Below are 20,886 nucleotides of genomic sequence, written 5' to 3'. Positions count from 1 at the left end.
ATTTTAAAAGATTTGATCCTTCAGAGCATCACCTCCAACTGAAACTACTCTCTTTGGAAAAAAGCAGAAAGCTGACTTAACCCAAAACATTGCTATGCAGTTTTTCTATATTGAAAACAAGAATTTAATGAAATAGGTATAGAAATTCAAATAATAATTTCAATAACAAATTGAACCTAGGCTAAAAAAATATTTTTCTATTTTTTTTCTTAAAATACTACCTGATAGTGTCCCTCCTTTTAAACAATATATTGCCACCGGTATTTTATATATATATATATATATATATATATATATTTTTTTTTTTTTTTTTTTTTTTTTTTTTTTTTTTTTGTAGATTGCAATAGTACCGTTTATACCACCTGGTAGCTTAGTATACTGCTATCAGCATAAAAGCTGCAATATGCCTTTTTAATAATATCTTTGAAGTGAAAATGAAGTGGATAAATAAGGCCAGTCGATTTAAGGAGAAGGGACCATTTTATATTTATGATTGGCTGATTCATAGAGGCGGTGTCCACATATTCTAGTGTTTGACTGGCTGCTCACAGAGTTTGTGGCCAATGGCTGTGCAGGTTTTTCACTGGATCCCGTGAATGACAATTCAGGAACTCCTGCTCACACCGCATGCAGCGCAAAGAAGGAGGCGTAAACACTGACATAGCTAGGTAGCCAGAGAGGTAAGCAATAAAGCAGAGCAGGAATAATGCAATCATTAGTGACCGAGTGTGTGTTAACTTTGCAACTGTGACATGTTAATATTTCTTATTTTATGTATATTTGCTTGTTGTCGGTTTTCGTTTTTTTAAACGAAGTATCGTTTTGTGCTTCCACTAACGGAGCATCGGGCTGTCAGCACGGCCTGCTAACGTTAGCTCGTCACAACGACTTTGGTGTCTGCGCCCTGCGCGGGAAATTTTGTTTTTATGGTATATCTACATAGATACCCTTCCTAATTAATCTACGGTACATGTTTATCACCACAAGAGTCTGATCGGGACTTTCTTATCAGGAAGAATAGATTGATCGTCGACTGAACTGTGCTTCTTGGTCGTAGTCGTGAGGTGGTTTGCTAGCATGTGTTTGCCAGCAGCACAAGTGTCTCGCGAGTGCGCAGGAAAATCAACGTGACTAGGCCGACGTTAGCGTGGCTTCAACCTTTGGCATTTGATTTTGTTTTGCAAAAGCAGTAACAGATGGATATCACGTTGTCTGATCTACCAACTTGTAATGGATGGTCTTTTGCAGCTTCTTAAGGGAATCAAGCCCGCTTATTCTTTCTTTTTTTGACCGTGTGATCGTCTTTTTGGCAGCTATTTATCATGAAACGACTGCCCCTGAAGCTAGCCTGCAAGTTAGCACACAACCAACGGCATGGTTCCATGGCCGCTTGTACGGTAGTCTGCGGTGTGTTGCACCACATTAGTTTAAAGTACTAAATTAAAGAAAGTTATTTGTTTTGCTTTGTAAAATCGACCAGTTACATTCTTAATTACAAGAATATTTACGTAGTTTTGGTGAACAACTCTTATGTAAGTCTAAAGTTAAGGGCCTCTATGATACGGGCAACACATTAAAGGAATAGACCGATTTTTTTTTTTTTTTTTTTTTTGCACCAGAGTAATTTTCTCAGTGCATTCAGATCCGACTGGTCATTTTATTGTCCCATGTCGTCTTTGGGAACTTATTTCGAGGAGCTTGATTACTCATTAACTCACATTCCTTCTGGCTTGATGTCTTTAGATCTGTCAGCAAACAGAAGTTTGGCCTATGGCGATCACAACATGTTTCCAATGATGAGATCGTGTAAGTTAGCTGAGTAGTTAGTGGTAGTCTAAAGGTCAATTATGCTAGACTCCGCAGCTGAAAGATCTACCCCTTTTGTGGTTGTAGATTAGATTCCCAGTAGTCATTAAATATACTAAACAGACTCCCGCAGTGTGTAAAATGTTACCTGCCTTAGACATGGAAAAAGCGAGTTGCAGTCACTGCAGCTTTCACAGGGCTGGATGATATTTAGACCTCAGTGTTTGTATTGATTTTACAAAACCTTGCACAAGCATGGTAACCTTACATCCATAACTTTTGCTGAGAAGCATAGTGACAGCATGTGTGCACTGGTTGCACCGAAAAACATCAACAGCTGTTCTTACAGTTTGACAGGTTTAACAGCTTCATTTGTTTTTGTAAAAAAGCTTTAAAATAGGCTTGAAAGTTAAACTGATAGGTTTGATTTTCTTATGAGTTCACTGCATCAACAATGTCTGTAGCTTTAAAAGATTCAGCTACTAGTGACATCGGCTTTTTTATATACACCAGCAAGAATGTATACAAAATGGTTTATACTCTTAAAATTTGTGTCAAACTTAATTGTGATTAAAGAAAGATGCACAACTTTTTTGTCCTCCCAGATTTCAAAATTACCCAGGCAAGCAAAATTAAATGTTTATGTGTTCAACAGAAAAATGCTGCTTGTGTAGATTGTGTTTAATCACTGACTGCAGGGTTTTCTATTTTGGACTGGTTTTGGTAATTGATATGTGTTTGTTTAGGTTATGGAAATGAACAGCAACAGTGAGTGTTTTGGATGTGGCCGCTCGGGTCATTGGATCAAGCATTGCCCTAATGCCAGTGGTTCACGTGGACGTGGCAGGGGTCGGGGACGTGGAAAGGGTAAAATTTATTATTCAGACTGCACTCTATTAAAGGATTATCAAACTCACAATAATGTTATTTTGTTTTTTGTTTTTTTTTTACAGTTTTTCACCTGTAGTTATCATTAACAGTAGCCAAGTAATGTCAGGGAAGAAATCCTAATGGGGTTCATTTAATTTGGGTCATAAAGCTTTAAAACAATACTTTGTTCTGCTTTTCATGTCTGCATATTCTGTCTTTACAGAGCTGTTCTGTTATCGGTGTGGTGACCAAGGACACATGGCCAGGGACTGTGACCAAACTGAGGATGGTGTGCATTTCATCTCTATTTCGGTTCTAGTTAGTTGGTCTTGCATTATATTTTCCTAAACTACAGAGGAAGTAGTATCCACAGCACTGAGTAATATTTTTTTCGCCTGTTTCTTTCAAATTAACTACTGTGCATACTGGCCAGCTTTATATTTGCTCCGTTCTCTTGTTTAGCATGCTACAACTGCCACATGAGTGGTCACATTTCCCGGGACTGCAAGGAACCCAAAAAGGAGAGGGAGCAGCTGTGCTACACCTGCGGCAAAGCTGGCCACATGGCCCGGGACTGTGATCATGCTAATGAGCAGAAGTGCTACTCCTGCGGAGGGTTTGGCCACATCCAGAAGCTTTGCACTCAGGTGAAATGTTACAGGTAAGTGATCCTTTTTTTCCTTTTACTTCTAACTCCATAGACAGGGTTTTAAATGACTAAGGAATTTTAAAACAGTATCTTTCATACCAATGTATGGGTTACGTCCCTTTTTAAATTCTTTAGTTTTTCTCTCAGCTACTTTTCCTCTTCCCCAGGTGTGGCGACATCGGTCACGTTGCTGTGCATTGCAGTAAAGCCAGCGAGACCAACTGCTACAACTGTGGAAAGGCCGGCCACCTGGCAAAAGAGTGCACCATCGACACCACTGCATAATCAGTGCCCTCTGTTGCCCCTCCTTTTTTCAGATTGATGGTTGGTTGTATTATTTTCTCTGAATCCTCTTCACTGGCCAAAGGTTGGCTAACAGAGGCTAGTCCCAGGCCAGTGAGCCTCTCGACATGTAATACAAAGAAAGGGGTGAAAAAATATATTTCTGCATTCAATACAAAAATGTTTTAGTTTGGTAGCGGTGTTATGTATAATGCTTTGTTAAAGAACCCCCCTTTCCAAGCCACTGGTGATCAGAGATGAATAAATGGGACTAAACATATGGGAATCTATAGGACCTCTGAGCTTGTGGAAGTGAGCCTCAGTAAAATGAGAGAAGGGAGTAAATGGAAACCGAACTTCCATGTATGGTTATTTTGGTTTGTTTTAGTGGGATCTGAGTTGGCCAAGAGAGTTTGACATGGAAACAGTTCATAACATGATGCATTTCAGCCCTACAAGCAGCTAAGTGGGCGTTAACAAACTACATCTTATATTGCTAAGATATAAAAATTTTGGAAGTATTAAAAGAAACATGTTCTTTTATAGAAATCTGTTTACAATTTAAATATCACTTGGTAGTCCAAGGTAGATGTTTCCTTTAAAAATGGCTTTGGATTTTTTTTTTCCTTTTTATTTTGTTTTTGTTTGTTGTTTTTTTTTTCTTATTTTTTTGTTGTTGTTGTTCTTTTTCCCTTGGCAAAATTTAACATCGAGAACAGTCAACAGAACAGCTGAATTAGGAGTTATTTGGGAATGAAAAAATGTTTTCACAGAAATCAAAATGTTATTTTTGTACAATATCACTTAGACTACTGTATAAATACCATTTGCTTGTACTCAGTTTTTAAGTCGGAAGGAAAGTGCAACTGAAGTCCTAGAAAATAGAAATGTAATTTTAAACTATCAATAAAGCTGGAGGAGCACGGGGAGGACTTTTTTGTCTGATTTCATGGCTGTGTGTGTGTTTGGATGCTTTTCCTTTACAGATGTTATGCCATTCTCACAAGTAATTTTCAAGAAATCTAATCTGCTGATGCTTACTTTAACCTTTTGTCTTCAAGGAAGTTAAAATACAAGTTAATCTGCAAGATAAACAACCTCATGATGACACTACACAGAACAGCCCTATCTTGGCCTCACAAAACTTTTGTCCTTTGGAATTTATGACTGCTCTTCTGTAGATCTGAACAATTCAACATTTGCACTGAACTTTGTGGTCGTTTGTGCAGAAACGCCTCTATTATGAAAGTTTGTGAAACATGTTGGCAAAAACTAGAAGTATGACTGCACTCCCGACCAAAGGGTCCAGGTTTCCCTTTTAAATTCCCTCTGCCTCCCTGAGGCTCAGCTAAGATAATGACTGCTGTGTATGAAACTCAGTGGAAGTATCCTAAAGGTGAAGTATAATGGAGAGCCGAGAGTCGGTGGTGTCCATGTTGTGCCGCATTCGTTAAGCAAACGACCCCGCTATACATTTCAAATAAAATTTCTATGGTGGGAAACTGTGTAGACTGGTAGAAGTGGAAGATTTAGAGCCCGCGTTGGTTGCTGGTTTTCTCCTGTGATCACGGAGATTCCTGCAAACGCAGAAAGCTCCACCTCGGTGTCTAAAATGGCAGCGGGGGTTGCAGCAGTGCAGATGCGGCCTTACAGCGCACCAACTGATATGCGTGAGACCCTCCTCCTCCTCATATGACGTCACCAAGTCTCGCCCAGTCAAATTAAAGCGAGAAACATAAGAGAAAAACAAGCCGAGCATCAGCCGGAGCGAGCCGGCTTTACACACTTCATGCGGGGGCGATTTTCTTTTCTATTATTTTCTCTTTTTGACCCGGCCATAAACAAAGGAGATGAGGGGACTCCTGCCGTTTTGCCGGGGCCTGTACGGCCTGAGTAACCGTCAAGCCAGACGAAAAGCTGGGATTGTCGGTTCTCGGTGCGGGTTTTGCGGAACTCAGTCGAATAGCAAGGTACGGTTCGAGTCGGCTCGGGCGGTTGTTGACAAAGCGATACTTGTAGCTTTTGGTTCAGGGTAGGAAATCCTGTCAACGTTGCATACATCTATTGTTGCATGCAACTTTCTCAGTAGTGGATGCGCTGGCGGAGACAAGAGGTCTGACATGATGGATAACAGCAGATAGCCTACTGTAATGTTCCCTCAGGAGAAAAAACAAAACAAAATGTTCCTACTTTGTTGTTTAAAGCCCAGTAACAGAAAACACAGGGAGACAAGCAACAATAAAGGACATTTTACTTGCAGCAGGGTTTAACTAAGGACATATTTACAATATGCTGCCAACAATGCAACAAAACACCCCATATGTAATGCTGTGTCACCAGCTTTCCCACTTTGTGCTTTCTCAGTATGCCTCTGTTGTCAATAAAAAGGGCCCATATGATGTCATACTCAGAGTCAGACTAGTCAATCATGTAATGTCTGTATATTGAAATGGTAGGGATGTAATAATAGGCTAAAATAAACTTACAACTGACAACAGAAGGCAGTTCGTTTTACTAGTTTACAGTTTTCTTGGAAAAAAAAAGGATGTGGATTAAAGGTGTTGTTTGAATAATTTATTCACTTTTCTTCTGCCACTAATATCTAACAAGAGAAGCCAAATAGATTGCAGGACCCACTTCCAATCAGAAAAGTATATGTGTATATTTTACAACTTGATTTCAATCTGCACTTTTAGTCTCAATGTTTAATTGTAGTTCATGGTATCAATTCAATAGAATTGGTAGAGTGTTTAAGTGCAATTTCACACATTTTAAAAATGTTGTATGGTTTTATGTACTGAAATCAACACAGTTGTTTGTGCTATGGTGCTCTACTTATTTGGTCTATATCCTGGCCCTTCAAAAAGCTTATTCTTTGGTGTCCTCTTGCATCTTTCTCAACTGTATTTGTTTCGTTGGAATAATAGCTTCTGACATATATAAAAAAAAAACTAATCCAAGAGTTACTCAAATCCAGTAAGAAAGCTCACTGTGGAAAACTCCTTACCTCATATGCATATCTGCACAAATGGCTCTACTGTCAGTACTTATAACGAATTTTATCTAAACTTAAAACAAAAAGTGAGGCAATTTGTGTTTGGTACATCATTTCTTTGTTTTAACAATGCTTCTTGGTAATAAATCTTATACCGTTGGAAAGCCTGTTTATTACCCTTTTAAATGATGCCACATTTGTAAGGATCATGCCTTTGTGGGATGAGCAGCAGAGCTGAGTATTTGGGTTGCGCCCATGAAAAATGCGCCAAATCTTCCCTGCCAGTGCCAAACAGCTTATTTTGCTGTTGCTATTGACTCTTGTTTTGAGCTTCTGGTACACCCAGGTGCTGCCAATCAGGCACCTGATTGGCAGCACCTGTGAGCATGGGTCCTGCTATAGTGGTCGGTAGATGTCTGCTTCAAGAATTGGCATGCCATGTTTAACTGATCTGGATAGGGATAGAATAGAATAAAGAATAGAATAGATATTTATTGCCATTTGCACAGGTACAGGACAGTACAGGTACATTGAAATTTTTGTGTGTTGCTTCTTGAGTCAGCTCTACAAAAGACTAAAAAGTAGAAAAAATATATATATATACATAATATATATATATATATATATATATATATAATTTAACAATATAAATAATAAGACATGATATAAATAAAGTTGTATTACCAAACTACACAAAGGAGTGTACACAGTACACTAGAGCACCCTTATAAATATAAGAGATAACAGAGTAAATAAATAAGATAAGATAACATTTTTAAAAAAGAAAGGTAAGTTAGGTAAAATAAAAACATTCCAAGATTTCTACATCTGCTATTGTACCCGGGATTTCTTGCACTGGTTATTGCACATGGAGAAATATATTACACATGTTATTGCACACTTCAATAATTGCACTTATTGACAGTAGTACTTAATTCACATTTATTACTGATGTGTTATGAGTTATGACCCGAGAGGTATTTAACTGTCCACTGAGTAGGAGATGTGTGGGGTGTGATATGTCCTTCCCACCTTAATGTCCTGTGAAATGAGTCTGACAGCAGCAGGGCTGTTGTAGAAGCAGAACTTAAAGCTGTCAGTCCGCTCCACTTCAGTTCCTTTGATGGTGAGGGGCTGCAGAGGAGGGGCTTTCCTCCTGACATCCAGAATGAGTTCTTTGGTTTTGTCTATGTTGAGCACCAGGTCGTTGTCCTCTCCATAGACGGTGATTCTGTGGACCAGTTCCCTGTAAGATGATTCATCCCTCCCTCTGATCAGGCCCAGGATGGTTGTGTCGTCTGCATACTTGATGATGATGTTGTTGACATGTGTGGAGACACAGTCATATGTGTATAGGGAGAAAAGTTTGGGGCTGAGGCAACAGCCCTGCAGCGTTCCAGTGCTGACTCTGAGCTCTGCCGAGACCTTGTTCCCCATCCTCACCACCTGTGGTCTGTCTACCAGGAAGTCCTGGATGGAGTGGAGAACCAGCTTCTCCAGACACTTCATGGCCCCTGATGTGAGTGCCACTGGCCTGAAGTCATTCATAGTGGCTGTGTATGGTTTTTTGGGGACTGGTATTACAACCGAGGCTTTAAAGGAGTGTGGAACAGTTTCCTGCATGAGAGAGGTGTTAAAGATGTCTGTGTACACCCCTGCCAGTTGTTGTGCACAGGCCTTCAGAACCGTTGGTTGGGCAACTTCAAGCTGGTGTTCCGCAAAACCAAGTTGCGGCTTTGTTTGGAGTGAACCCTAGTACCATCTCCAAACTGAAGGCCAAGTTCCATATAACGGGGAATGTCAGAGACAGGCCACAAAGTGGGCGTCCCAAGAAGGCAACACACCAAGAATACTGTTTTTTCACCCTGTCAGAAAGAACTCTATCCTCCAAGATGACAACACTCGTCCCCACAGATCAGGGTTTATCAGAGTCTACCTCCAGAATTTGGGAGTGGAGAGGATGGAATGGCCTCCAAGCAGTCCTGACCTCAACCCCATTGAGCACTTGTGGGATCAGCTTGGGTGTGCTGTTCGTGCCAGATTGACCAACATAACCACATTGGCTGACTTGCGACAAATGCTGGTTGAAGAATGGGATGCCATCCCACAGCAGTGTGTGACCAGGCTGGTGACCAGCATGAGGAGGGGCCAGGCTGTTGTGGCTGTGTATGGTTCTTCCACAAACTATTGAGGCTCCTGTTTGCTAAATGAATAAATTGTTAAATTGTCAATATGTCTTGTTTCTTCAAACTTCAATAATCCAATCCACCAAACACCAAACAAGAGTCAATAGCAGAATCAGCTGTTTGGCAATGGCAGAGAAGATTTGGCACATTTTTCATGGGTGCAACCCACAAACTCAGCTCTGCTGCTCATCCCACAAATGCATGATCCTTACAAATGTGACATCATTTACTTTTTGTTTTAAACTTTTTTACCATGTTCAAATGCTGCAAATTATTATCCTTGCATGTTTTATACTTCTGCTCATGTCTACTTAGCATCCTCACACCTTTTGCACATCTTGCAACTATACTATCAATGCACACAGACTTGTAAATATTAGAAATAATGCCTACAGGAGCATGTGCATATTTAAATATATCTGTAATTCTTTTTTTTTTTGTTTGTTTATTTAGTTTTACTCTTACTCTAACCGGAGTCAAATTCCTTCTTGTGGAAGCTTACTTGGCCAATAAAGCTGATTCTGATGCTGAAAAACTTAGGCAAAAATAACACTACCTTTAACAAGTTTTAAAAACCTTGTCTCTTAAAAGTAGAAACTATCTTAATCAAATTGTGAAACGGTCCAGTCAGTTACTTGGAGAGTCACAGCTTAGCCCAGAGCCTCTGTTTACCAGACAGCTACAGAGGATAACTGGGTCCATTCTAAAAGATGACTCCCACCCTTTACATGCTGAATTTCAGCTTCTTCCTTCGGGATGCAGGTAGAAAGTACTAGCCTGTAAAATCAAGCAATACAAGCTTTATCCCAGCAGCCATCTATGAGATAAACAAGTCAAATTTTATTGAGGGTTAGCCTCTTTTTAGCTGTGAGTACTTTATCATGTTTTGTCCGGTCATGTTGATTGTGGGCAGAAGGAGGCTGACTCCCTCACTATAAACCAAAGCTACCTACGGGTATTAGATAAAATTACCTTACCTTACTATATCATCCTTTTTTTTAAATCCACAATGTCTCTTTCTGCACTTGTTGATTACCCCCTCCCTCTTACTCCCCACTTTGGCTCTCCGTTCATCTCTTCCCTGCAGCAGCCACAGCCAAACTTCGGGCTCTTGTTTGACATAGATGGGGTCCTTGTGCGGGGAAAGATGCCAATCCCTGCTGCTAAAAAGGCATTTGAGAAGTTGGTCAACTCTCAGGGACAGCTTGTGGTGCCAGTTGTTTTTGTCACAAATGCAGGGAACTGCCTCCGACAAACAAAAGCAGACCAGCTCTCTCACATCCTGGGAGTACCTGTGAGTTCTCAGACTAGTCTAACATAACAATTTGCACTTTCTTTTTGTTATTTATCTGGTGCTCGATCTCCACTTTTATTTATTTCTCTTTTCACTGTCTTTTAAGATCACACTAGATCAAGTCATCATGTCCCACAGTCCTCTGAGGATGTTTAAGAAGTTCCATGACAAATGTGTGTTGGTGTCGGGACAAGGGCCAGTCCTGGAAATTGCTAAAAAGTATGTTGGAATCTTGCTACATGTTTACATGTCTACACATTTAAAATGGACCATAGAGTATTTATTATTTATCCTCAATGTTTTATCTACAGTGTTGGCTTTGAGAAAGTTGTCAGTATTGATATGCTGAGGGAGTCATTCCCATTGCTGGACATGGTTGATCACAACAGAAGACCCAAACTACCGGTAAAATACTCAAATTTGGTGAAGAAATTAGTTAATAGATCTCTGAAGTAGAACATAATCAATTTCTCTCTTTTTTTTTTTTAGTCTAATCCTGTGGGAAACCTGCCCAAAGTTGACGGTAAGAATTTGCTATATTCCCTAGATCCATCAGTTGTGTCTGCTATGCTGGATTTGTATCTAAATCTTTTAATTCTTATTCAGCTGTGGTTCTGTTTGGTGAGCCGATCCGATGGGAGACCAACCTGCAGCTGATTATTGATATTTTATTGACCAATGGGAACCTCAACAGTGCTCATACAACCCAGAAGACCTCTCACCTCCCCCTGCTGGCCTGTAACATGGACCTCATGTGGATGGCTGAGGCACATTCTCCACGGTAACCTTCAAAAAAATCAGTACCACCACACTAAAGTAGTGTTTGAAAGTGCCAGCTGAAAATGTCTTATCTGTCCTTGCCACTCCGTCTCAGGTTTGGCCACGGAACATTTCTTGTTTGCCTAGAGAACATCTACAAGAAGATAACAGGTCAAGACCTCAAGTATGATGCCCTCATTGGAAAACCCAGTGAGCTGACATATCATTTCGCTGAGTACCTCATCAGAAATCAGGCCATGCAGAGGCAATGGAAACTGCCAATCACTTCCCTGTATGCAATCGGGTAAAGCAACAAGTTTTCTTTTGCTGTTTTTCAAATAATTAAACTGAGGATGTTATGAGGTATGTACTGTATTTAGAATACAGAAGCAGTGTAAGGAAAGTGGACATGCAAGGAATGGAAAGAGGGAAAGAGGAGCATGTAATACACACTTAATTCAGGTTTATCTAACCTGACTTACCAGATTTCAAAAGTGGCTTTGGTATGTTTCTTTTTAAGTATTTTTAACATAAATAAAAGCCTTAGGGGTTACTCAAATAAAGAACCTATACAATGTATTCACTCTCATGCTATTTTATTGATTTTATATATCAATCATGCTCTCTCTCTCTCTCTCTCTCTCTCTCTCTCTCTATCTATCTATCTATCTATCCATATATATATATATATATATACACATATTTTTTTGGCAAAAGAATAAAAAACTCTTCATTGTCAAAGTGAAAACAGATTTTTAAAAAGTAAGGTCAAATAAAAATGTAAAAGGTAAAATAAGTAACTGCATAAATATTCACCCCCTTCAGGTCAGTATTTAGTAGATGCACTTGCTGCAATCACAGCACAGAGTCTGTGTGGATTGATCTCAATCAGACTTGCACATCTGGACACTGCAATTTCCCTCCATTCTTCTTTGCAAAACTGCTCAAGCTCTGTCAGGTTGCATTGTGACTGGGTGTGAGCAGTCCTTTTCAAGTCCAGCTACAAATTTTCTGTTGGATTGAGGTCTGGGTTCTGACTCTGCCACTCCAGAGCATTCAGCTTGTTGTCTTTAAACCATTTCTGTGTAGCTTTCACTGTATGCTTCGGATCATTGTTTTGATGGGAAATAAATCTTCTGCCAAGCGTAAGTTCTCTTACAGACTAAATAAGATTTTCATCCATGATTCGACAGTATTTTGCCATATTTATTTTACCCTCCACCCTCACAAGCCTTCCAGAGCAGGCTGCTGAGAAGCACCTCCACAGCATGATGCTGCCACCACTGTGCTTCACAGTGGGGATGGTGTGTTTGTGGTGGTGTGCAGTGTTTAGTGTCCACCAAACATAGAGTCTTGTCTGATTGCAGAATAGCACCATTTTGGTCTCATGGTGAACTCAAGTTTCAATTTATTATGAGTTTTCTTCAACAGTGGCTTTCTCATTGCCACTCTCCCATAAAGCTTTGACTGGGCAACAGTTGTATGCAGAGTCTCTCCAATCTAATCTGCTGAAGCTTGTACCTCCTGCAGAGTAGTAACAGATGTCTTGGTGGCTTCTCTCACTAGTTTCCTTCTTGAGCTTTAACTCAGTTTGTGAGGACATCCTGATTTAGGCAGATTTACAAATCTACCATATTCTTTCCTTTTCTTGATGATGGATTGAACTGCACTCTGGGTGATGTTCAGGGCCTTGGAATTCTTTTGTATCCATCCCCTGACTTATACTTTTCAATAATGTTTTCTCTGAGTTGCTTTGAGTGTTCTTTTGTCTTCATGGTGTAATGGTAGTCAGGAATACTGATTAACCAGTGACTGGACCTTCCAGACACAGGTGTTTTCATACTACAATCATTTGAGACACATTCACTCTACTCAGGTGATCCTCATTTCACTAATAGTGAGACTACTAGTGCCAATTGGCGGGACCTCTGTTGAATAAGAACAGTCATTATCAAGGGGTGAATATTTATGCTGTCACTTATTTTACAGTACATATTCTTATTTAATTAACATTACTTTGGCCTCCGTTTCCACTTTGACATTAATGAATTTATTTTGTATTTTTTTGTAAAGAAAAAAAAAGCCAAATTATATTGACCATGATTGATTTATAAAAACAATAAAATGATAAAAAAAAAAAACTTCCATAAAAAACACATGGGATAGTAAACAATTCTTTCCTTTAACTTTCTCAGAATATGTTAGTGAACGTGCCACACCTCCCTTTAAGAACACGCATGTTTGACTTCAGCTCTTTATCACCATTGACGTTGCTTTGCCTGTAAAGCTGTTCTGTGAGCTGCAGATAATAAACACATTCTAGCAGTTATCAGGATCTATGATGGCTTTGTACATACAAGCTGAGGAAAACTATTATTTTCTGCACTCCCAGGGATAACCTTATGACTGATATCTATGGCGCCAACCTGTACAACCGTTATCTGGAGGAGAGAGCTGCTAGAAAGAACCCCAAAGCCATTGCTAAGATGGCTGCTGCTACAGGCTCCAACACTGCAGTGCCCCAGGATGAAGATATGGACATCCCATGGGAGAGTGAGCTGGCGATGCCTTCAGCCACATCTTGTAAGTCTGTTCTCGTATGCACAGGGGTCTACAACCCTAAAGCTGAGGTGCCATCTGATGCGAGTCACTGCATCAAAGAGACTGTGTTCCATGGGCACCGGGACTTTAGGTTTGACCCTGCGCTGGTGGAACCTGGCCACATTGTGAAAGATGTGGCTGAAGCTGTAGACCTCATCTTTGAGCGGGAGAAGTTTGTGCCTAAGTAGGAGTTTTGATTTAAAAGGTTTTCAGAGTTTGTCCTCTGAGTACACTCTCAGAGCAGAAAGATCACATGCTGTCATGTCTGGCTGCTGTATGTCAGTTTACATTAAAGAAATATTACAAATTGTTTTGATTTTATAGTAGATCATCAATAACTGAAAAGTCAAGTAATTTTTACTTAATTTGTGCAGCAGATTTAAAAATAACCAAGGTTAACTAGGGTGCTCACAAAGTAAAACATTAAAACAAAAGACAGTAGTTAGTAAAATAAAGGAACTCATTAGCAACTGTAAGATAATGGCTAAAGTTAGCATTCAGGTCCCTTCTGGCTAGTATTTCTAGAGGGGTCTGGCTGCAGACGATACATTTCTAACACCATTATCACAGGCCATTCATCTAAGACCCCTTTTGACTCAGAAAGGAAGTGTCGTAATTTGCTGGTACAATGTATCTTCAGTGTATGATTTTTTTAAATGAACTTCATTCATTAATAAAGTCTGGCAGCTTCATTCATGAAATAATCACTTTTCAAACATTACAGAAGCAGCAACATTTCATGAATAAAATAGTGAAAAAGGTCAGAGATCTTAACTGCTTTGTTAGCTTTAGCTAAAGCTAGCATAGCTATGCTAGCTGCGTAATTAACATTGCTATGTTAGCCAACATAGTTAAGTTAGCTTTAGCAAACATAGCTTTTGCTAACAAGGCTACTTAGATAGCATAGCTTATGTATCTTACATAGTTGCTTTGTGAGTTTAGCGTTAGCTATGTAGCCATGTTTGCTACGTTAGCTACGTAGCTCCATTGACTATAACTAAGGTAGCTTTTGCAACATGAGTTTTAGCAAAAGTATTTAAAGCTAACTTAGCTATGTAGATAACATGGACACTTAGCTTTTACTTAGTTTAGCTCAGTAATTTGAGCATTTTTACTTCCTTGCCAATTTGAGCTGAGCATTTGGCCACTACTTAGATAACATTAACTAAAGTTTGCAATCTGACATTTTCTTGCTTATTTATTTAGTGGCCACTTTCTTGTTAGCTTTGGCCTCATGACAGCTGAATGCTTTGATTTTAGCTAATCTGTTGACCAGTATTTTGTTTTACCTGAAGTATGGCAGTATTTGAGCTTCTCTCTCTCAGAGGAATGTCAGAGAAAATGGCTGCCGTGTGTCTCAAAGGAGGTCCTAGAAAGAGGATGGAGCATGATGCCACTTATTGGATAAGCTTAGATGAGCCATACACTGTGGACATTGTTTAAACACCTGATAGGGCATTTAAAAACATTATGGGTCATCATTTATACTGTTATCTTTGTGACAAACTCAATAGAAGTTTAATCATGTTATTGTTACTGTCAACAGATTTTTATATTGTTTTTCTTGTAGTCTTTAATTTCCTGTTTACCGTTAAGAAAAAGTGTAATAACTGCCTTATTTGAACCTGCTAAATATTTTTTTAGACAATAGTAACATTTTAGACTATGAATCCTGAAATCATCCTATATTTATTATTACAAGAATTTACCAGTGTTTTTAAGCACATATACTGTATAGATATCATCAGACCTTTATTCTGAAGGTGATGTTTTATTCTTATGCATAAAAAAATTTGTTTGTTTACCCATTTATCCCAGAAAAAAAAACTATGCATGAATATAAGAGTTGATAATGTACTGTAAAGAAAAAAAAACAACAGTTTAGTGTGCAATATTGTCCTGTATTAGTACTGTCTGTCTGCATTTTGTCTAGCTGTGAGAGCCTTGATCAGTATTTGCACAGATCAGGCTTTCACCTACTGTGTTAAATGTTACCATCTCATTCTGCCATTATCTGTTTTCTACAATATCATTAATTTTGTTTGAAATTTTTATTTTAGAAGCAAAAAGGCCAGTTGATCATTTTTTAAACCTGTGTAAGAACCAGCTGAAAATATTTTACAATCCCTGTTGTCATTTTGACCATTATTGGTGGTTCACAATTTGTAAATACATTAAGAAAATACAAGGAATAGTTGCACAAACCTTGCAAACTGCCTGTGTTATTTTTTTTTGTAGTAAAAATAATTCTAATGCAACCTGAACTTAACTATGTATAATTATGTCTAAAATTAAGAAACATGCAACCAACAGCTAAGTGTAGAGTTGTTTTTAGTTTTATGCCTTAACCCTTCATGGGATAAGGAACCATATACGGTCACTTTGGCTGACATCCTTCATGGCCTCCCCCCAACTCTCTATGGTACAGTAGCAGAATGATATTTCTCAGGCAATCACTGGAGATAAGTTAATGTCACGGAAAGTGACTTCATACGACCAATCAGCAATGGACCAGAGTGTCTTAAACTTCCCATTTCCTTCAGAACTAAAACATATCCATGATAAGCTGATAAAACTCACATATTATTAAGACGAATAGTAGTGCTAAATTTCATGACAGGTTTTGTTTGGTTTAGCAATTACTGAAATTGTTGCGTGAAAAATAGAGGAACCTTATTTGGGTATATGCCCATTTAGGGGCATAAAATGTCTATAGTACGGGTTGATGGATATTGGTTTTTCAGGGTCGGTACCAATACCGATTAGCAGGAGCTCAAGAGACCAATAACCAATGTTTGGAACCAGTGTGCCTAGCACAGTACAGAGTAACACAGTAGGAACAGGAAGTGATTTCATATGCTTACTGTGTCAGTGGTATCCAGGCTTAAATGTTGATTGGCTAGTACTCAAGTGAAATTTCGCCAATCAGTTTGCGTTCATACAGGACTTTAGTCTATGAGTGAGCCCAGGGTGAGAGAGAAAATAAAGCCAGAGGGGAAGACACACTTTGTAGTGGAACCAAAGTAACGCAATTTTTGATTAATTAACCTTTTCTATTATCTGTATAATAAAATGTAGATACCGATAACCAGCCAAATGCCAAATAATGGCCTCAATAATCTGTCAGGCCTGTATCAGTCAACTAGTCTGTATTAACACATATGGTCAATTCTTCTAGCAAGCCATACTTAGGGTATTTTCTTAACAAATAACTCATTATAATGGAGGATAACAGCACTCTGCTGTAAAGTTGGCTGTGGTAGATTTTCCAGTGGTAAATTTGACTAATTTATAGAAATTCTCAAGGCATAAATAGCAAAATAGATGTGGTTTTTCATTCAGTTTTACAACAGTTGTATCATACTTTTTTGGGCTTTATATCAGTTTTACTTTTTCTGTAAGCCTCATTCTGCATAAATAAATTCAGATATTTAATATTTGCCATGTTTATTACACTTTCTGGTGGAATTTTAAAGAAAAACAAACGGCATAAATAATGAAATATATGTGGTTTTAGTCAGTTTTAAATCATTTTAACTGTTTTATGAAACTTAAATGGCCTAAATCATTTTTTTATTTTATTGTGAGCCTCATCACTCCTAAAATTTACTTAATTATTAAACGTTTGTGATTATTATAGGTGTCCTGTCGGAATTATAAGATAAAACTGGTGGTACCAACATTAATTACTTACTTACATTACTACAGTATTCTGAAGCTAGTCATGTCCTCTAACTTTATGATGTGCAAGTGAATACTCCTTAAACTCTTTCTGTGTATTTTCCCTTATAAACATCCAATATGCATACACTTCATGGGATTTTTTTTTTTTTTACCATAAATGGGCAAGGAACCAGATGTGGTCACCTCATTGACCTTGATTTTCACCATAATGAAAAAAAAATGATATAAGTGACATAAGTTTTTTTTTAAGTAATGGGATGTCCACCAATAATAATCTAGGGCTCAATTTTGAATTTTCAAGTATTTCAATGAGTGCCCTATAAAGGGTTAAAAGAAACAGTAAATAGTCTACTTGGTCACTTCTCCTATCTGTGGAGTGTCTTGTATGATGAATAAATCAGCTCTTATATCATCTCCATGTTCCTGTGTCTATCATAGATCTATACTGGTTTTCCTATGTGATGACTCTTAAGTAACTCTCCCATAATGTGTCAATAATTAGGAAATTTAATTATTGTGCTTTAATTTCAAAAATATTTTTCAAAAGATTAAGGAAATATATTTACCTGAAGCATTGGGCCCAAATGAGCTAGGTAGAACTGATAGAAAACAAACAACAAAGAGTACCCAAAGGAAGTTTTAAGGAGACAGTTTTGTTGTTTTTTTGTTTTTTTTGTTGAAAACAAATTTAATGTTAAAAACTATATGACATTGCCACCTGTAGTGTTTTTAAAGTAGAGGTCCTTCAGGTAGTCTTTATCTTTATATTGTGCTTCTTGTGCAACACATCCATTACTTGTGGCAGTAACTCCATGTTGAGAGGTGGTTTTTCTAGATCCGTGGTATAATTGAGATAATCAGTGTGCAGCCTCCTTCTGTGTTTGGGTTTCAGTGATTGTAGAGATTCAGCTTCAAATCCTGAATGTCTCTCATCTATGTACAGAGTGATGGTTGACTTTTTGGCAAGTTTTAAACTCCACAGAAGAAGGACAATGAGGCAGCATAGCATCACCCCTAACAGGGTGTCATGAGTTCCATCTGTGCAGCTTGTTGGACCACAGGAAGAAAAGAAGTCATCACTGAGTTCAGAGATGGCTATATGAGCCACAGAGCTCGGACTGGCACAGATGGGCTCTTCAGAGACGACGGCCTTGTTTTTCAGCAGCCAGTTCCTCAGATATTGTATCCTACAGTCACAGTGGAAGGGGTTCCCAGATAGCGAGGCCTTTTTCAGACCCACCAGTGTGTCAAACATGCCCGGAGACACAGAGGTTAGCTGGTTGTCTTGCACATGGAGCTCTGTGGTGTCTGCGGGCAGACGAGGCAGCTCCATGAGGTTAAGAGAGCTGCAGTTGACTTTCAGACCCGTGGGCAGGAGGGATGAACATGTGCACGGTTTACCAGCAGTTGATGAGACCAAGAGGAGGAGGACAGCTAAGCTTAAACCGAAGAGCATCCTGCAGGATCAGAAAAAGGTAATTCCTTGTAATCTTGCACAATAATGAGGACAGAAAGAATCCTCTAACAGATGCATACAGTGCAGCAATGTGCATGTGTTTACTCAGCAGATTTCTTAACCCCTAGGGATTGTTTCCATATCAGTCACACTCAAGCTGCTAAGCACAAAAATGTGCTTTCATACAGAAGCTATGAAAAACATAATACATTAATATTTTATTCTACTTTCATTGAGCTATTTTTTTCACCAACAACTGACCCAACTATTGATATAAAATTTTCTTTTTTTTAGATTTTAACCCTTTGAATGCTATTGTTTGTCATGATGCCACTGTTTCTTGATGAAAAAAAAAAAAGAAACATTTATTATTTTTAATACACTACATGCAAAACAAATGTCTTTGTGTTGAATCACAGCCTGGGATAATTCAATGATTAGCAGCAATACTGATTTTTATGTTTTATTGTTTTTTATACAGTGTCGTATACTCCCTCTCAAGTGCAAAAAAAGTGCACTTTAATACAGTAGCTATAAAAATGTTATACATTAATATTTTCTTCCACTTTTATTGGGCTATTTTTTCACCTACAACTGACCTTATTATTGATATCAAATATTCATTCATATTTTAATGATTTTAACCCTTTGAATGCCAGGTTTTTGTCATGATGCCACAAAGTTTTTCAGTGTAAAAACAAAAAACAGAAAAAATAATTTTCAATATATTACATGCAAAGCATTATTTTGTGTTAATTATTACAGCCTGGGATATGTCAGTAATAAGCAACAACATTGATTTTTATGCATTATTATTTTTTGCATGTTAAGCATGATTTTTCTCCATATGCTAAATATGGTAAAAAGGCGGCCATCTGGTGGAGAGTAGTAAAAATGAACAATTCCAAGACAAGACAGACTGACACCCAGATATGAGAGCTCAAAAACTGCAATTTAAATGACTTTCAATGGTGCATTTTTTGCACTTAACAGCTTAAGTGAAACTCTTGCTTGTAAACAGTGTATTTTAGAATCACTATACAAGTTGAGCTAAAAAATAACACGATCAAATAAGAATACACAGTCTTGCCAAAATTCATGCCATATACATGAACACAGCCAAAATTACCAAAAAAATCAGGAATGAAAAGTGCATTCAATGCACACAACCTCCCCTAAGGGTAAAAACAGTTATTTAAAAAGATGAAGAAAAAGGAGCATTAAAAACAAACAAAAATGGTCTAAATGTTAAATTCTAATAGAGTCAAATGACATTATGAAAGTGAAATCCTTCATTTTTAGGGATAAATACAGTATTTTTGAGTCTGGATTGTGTACGGTACTTGGTAGTAATTCAATTAAGACATTTAGTCTGCATTGAACCTTTCAAGAGAAGGAAACTGGGCTATGCAGTTCAACTGCTGGGTACAGTCGATCACCTCCATGTATTTTAGCTTATTAACGCCAAAATGGGCCAAAAAAAAAAAGTTGGCTTAAATGTAAGCAATACAGAAACAATTTGTAGCATAATTTTTTTTCTCCAGTAACATTTGTGTGTGGCACTATTTCGTGATGCAAGAAAAGCCTACGAGTTCTTCTGCCTCATTATAAGTGAAAAAAATTAAAAATAAATACAGACCTTTTAGAGTCAAACCAATCTTTAAGTTTCTTCTTTTGGTGCTGGTCATCTTCAAAATGTCATCATAAATATTGTCTGTGCAAGTCCAAATGTTTAACCTGAATTCAGAAGTCCTCCTGTGTTTAAAGGTGTCCCCGTTTTGTTACTGACGTGTTATTGTAGTCTTAAGTAACAGGACGTCAACTACAGAGCAGCATCAGAGCAAGGAAAGCACCAATAACGCTTTCATCATGAAGGAACCTCATCTGCATACAGAAGATAAGAGTTTATCTTTTGAGAACAGAGGCAGAGGCGAGCTAAAGCTCTCTAGCACAGTTTGTTACTGACATGCACCGCAGTGCTGAGAGCACAGAGGGGCACTTCACTGCAAAATAAGGCTGGGGGGTTTGTGAAGCTTTATGTTGAGTTGGAGTTTAAGCTTAACAGCTGAATGAGCACAAGACGGAAGATTTAATGTTTCTTAAAGGTCCTGTGAAGAATGTCAGGTTTTTGTCTATGTGGCACCCCCTGTGAACAAAGCTAGACAATATTTCTCTTTGCCTAGCTTGGCTGAATCCTTCACTCCACAATCATTGACCCACAAACTTTAAAGTGGTAAGCACGCTAATGCTCAGTGCTGTCTCACTGTGAAGTTGACAAGTGTGTAAGGGGGCCAGGGTAAACTT

At 38.3% G+C, this 20,886-nt stretch overlaps 3 protein-coding genes across 3 annotated transcripts; 2 read left to right on the top strand and 1 right to left on the bottom strand.

The window, feature by feature from the left end:
- Positions 1 to 565: 565 nt before the first annotated feature.
- cnbpa (CCHC-type zinc finger, nucleic acid binding protein a) lies at positions 566 to 4,536 on the top strand. The gene is made up of 5 exons (XM_041800184.1): positions 566 to 680; positions 2,553 to 2,673; positions 2,900 to 2,965; positions 3,139 to 3,337; positions 3,493 to 4,536. The coding sequence occupies exons 2-5, from the start codon at positions 2,556 to 2,558 to the stop codon at positions 3,608 to 3,610; spliced, it is 501 nt and encodes a 166-aa protein (XP_041656118.1). The 5' UTR covers positions 566 to 680; positions 2,553 to 2,555; the 3' UTR covers positions 3,611 to 4,536.
- Positions 4,537 to 5,366: 830 nt separating this feature from the next.
- LOC121518168 (haloacid dehalogenase-like hydrolase domain-containing 5) lies at positions 5,367 to 17,324 on the top strand. The gene is made up of 8 exons (XM_041800408.1): positions 5,367 to 5,577; positions 9,876 to 10,082; positions 10,189 to 10,301; positions 10,394 to 10,487; positions 10,572 to 10,605; positions 10,689 to 10,863; positions 10,957 to 11,145; positions 13,234 to 17,324. The coding sequence occupies exons 1-8, from the start codon at positions 5,458 to 5,460 to the stop codon at positions 13,628 to 13,630; spliced, it is 1,329 nt and encodes a 442-aa protein (XP_041656342.1). The 5' UTR covers positions 5,367 to 5,457; the 3' UTR covers positions 13,631 to 17,324.
- Positions 17,325 to 17,489: 165 nt separating this feature from the next.
- gp9 (glycoprotein IX (platelet)) lies at positions 17,490 to 20,404 on the bottom strand. Its single transcript, XM_041799881.1, has 2 exons — positions 20,222 to 20,404; positions 17,490 to 18,583 (listed from the first exon to the last, which is right to left on the bottom strand). The coding sequence occupies exon 2, from the start codon at positions 18,580 to 18,582 to the stop codon at positions 17,872 to 17,874; it is 711 nt and encodes a 236-aa protein (XP_041655815.1). The 5' UTR covers position 18,583; positions 20,222 to 20,404; the 3' UTR covers positions 17,490 to 17,871.
- Positions 20,405 to 20,886: the final 482 nt, after the last annotated feature.

Source organism: Cheilinus undulatus, linkage group 11, assembly GCF_018320785.1.
Source record: "Cheilinus undulatus linkage group 11, ASM1832078v1, whole genome shotgun sequence".
Classification (NCBI taxonomy): Eukaryota; Metazoa; Chordata; class Actinopteri; order Labriformes; family Labridae; genus Cheilinus; species Cheilinus undulatus.
This window is presented reverse-complemented; position numbering and strand designations above follow the sequence as displayed.

Coding starts and splice junctions, on each gene's coding strand:
- cnbpa (XM_041800184.1), top strand. CDS start 2,556: ATGGAAATGAACAGCAACAGTGAGTGTTTTGGATGTGGCCGCTCGGGT. Junction 2,966..3,138: donor CTGTGACCAAACTGAGGATG/GTGTGCATTTCA, acceptor TCTCTTGTTTAG/CATGCTACAACTGCCACATG. Junction 3,338..3,492: donor ACTCAGGTGAAATGTTACAG/GTAAGTGATCCT, acceptor CCTCTTCCCCAG/GTGTGGCGACATCGGTCACG.
- LOC121518168 (XM_041800408.1), top strand. CDS start 5,458: ATGAGGGGACTCCTGCCGTTTTGCCGGGGCCTGTACGGCCTGAGTAAC. Junction 5,578..9,875: donor GAACTCAGTCGAATAGCAAG/GTACGGTTCGAG, acceptor TCTTCCCTGCAG/CAGCCACAGCCAAACTTCGG. Junction 10,488..10,571: donor ACAGAAGACCCAAACTACCG/GTAAAATACTCA, acceptor TTTTTTTTTTAG/TCTAATCCTGTGGGAAACCT.
- gp9 (XM_041799881.1), bottom strand. CDS start 18,582: ATGCTCTTCGGTTTAAGCTTAGCTGTCCTCCTCCTCTTGGTCTCATCA.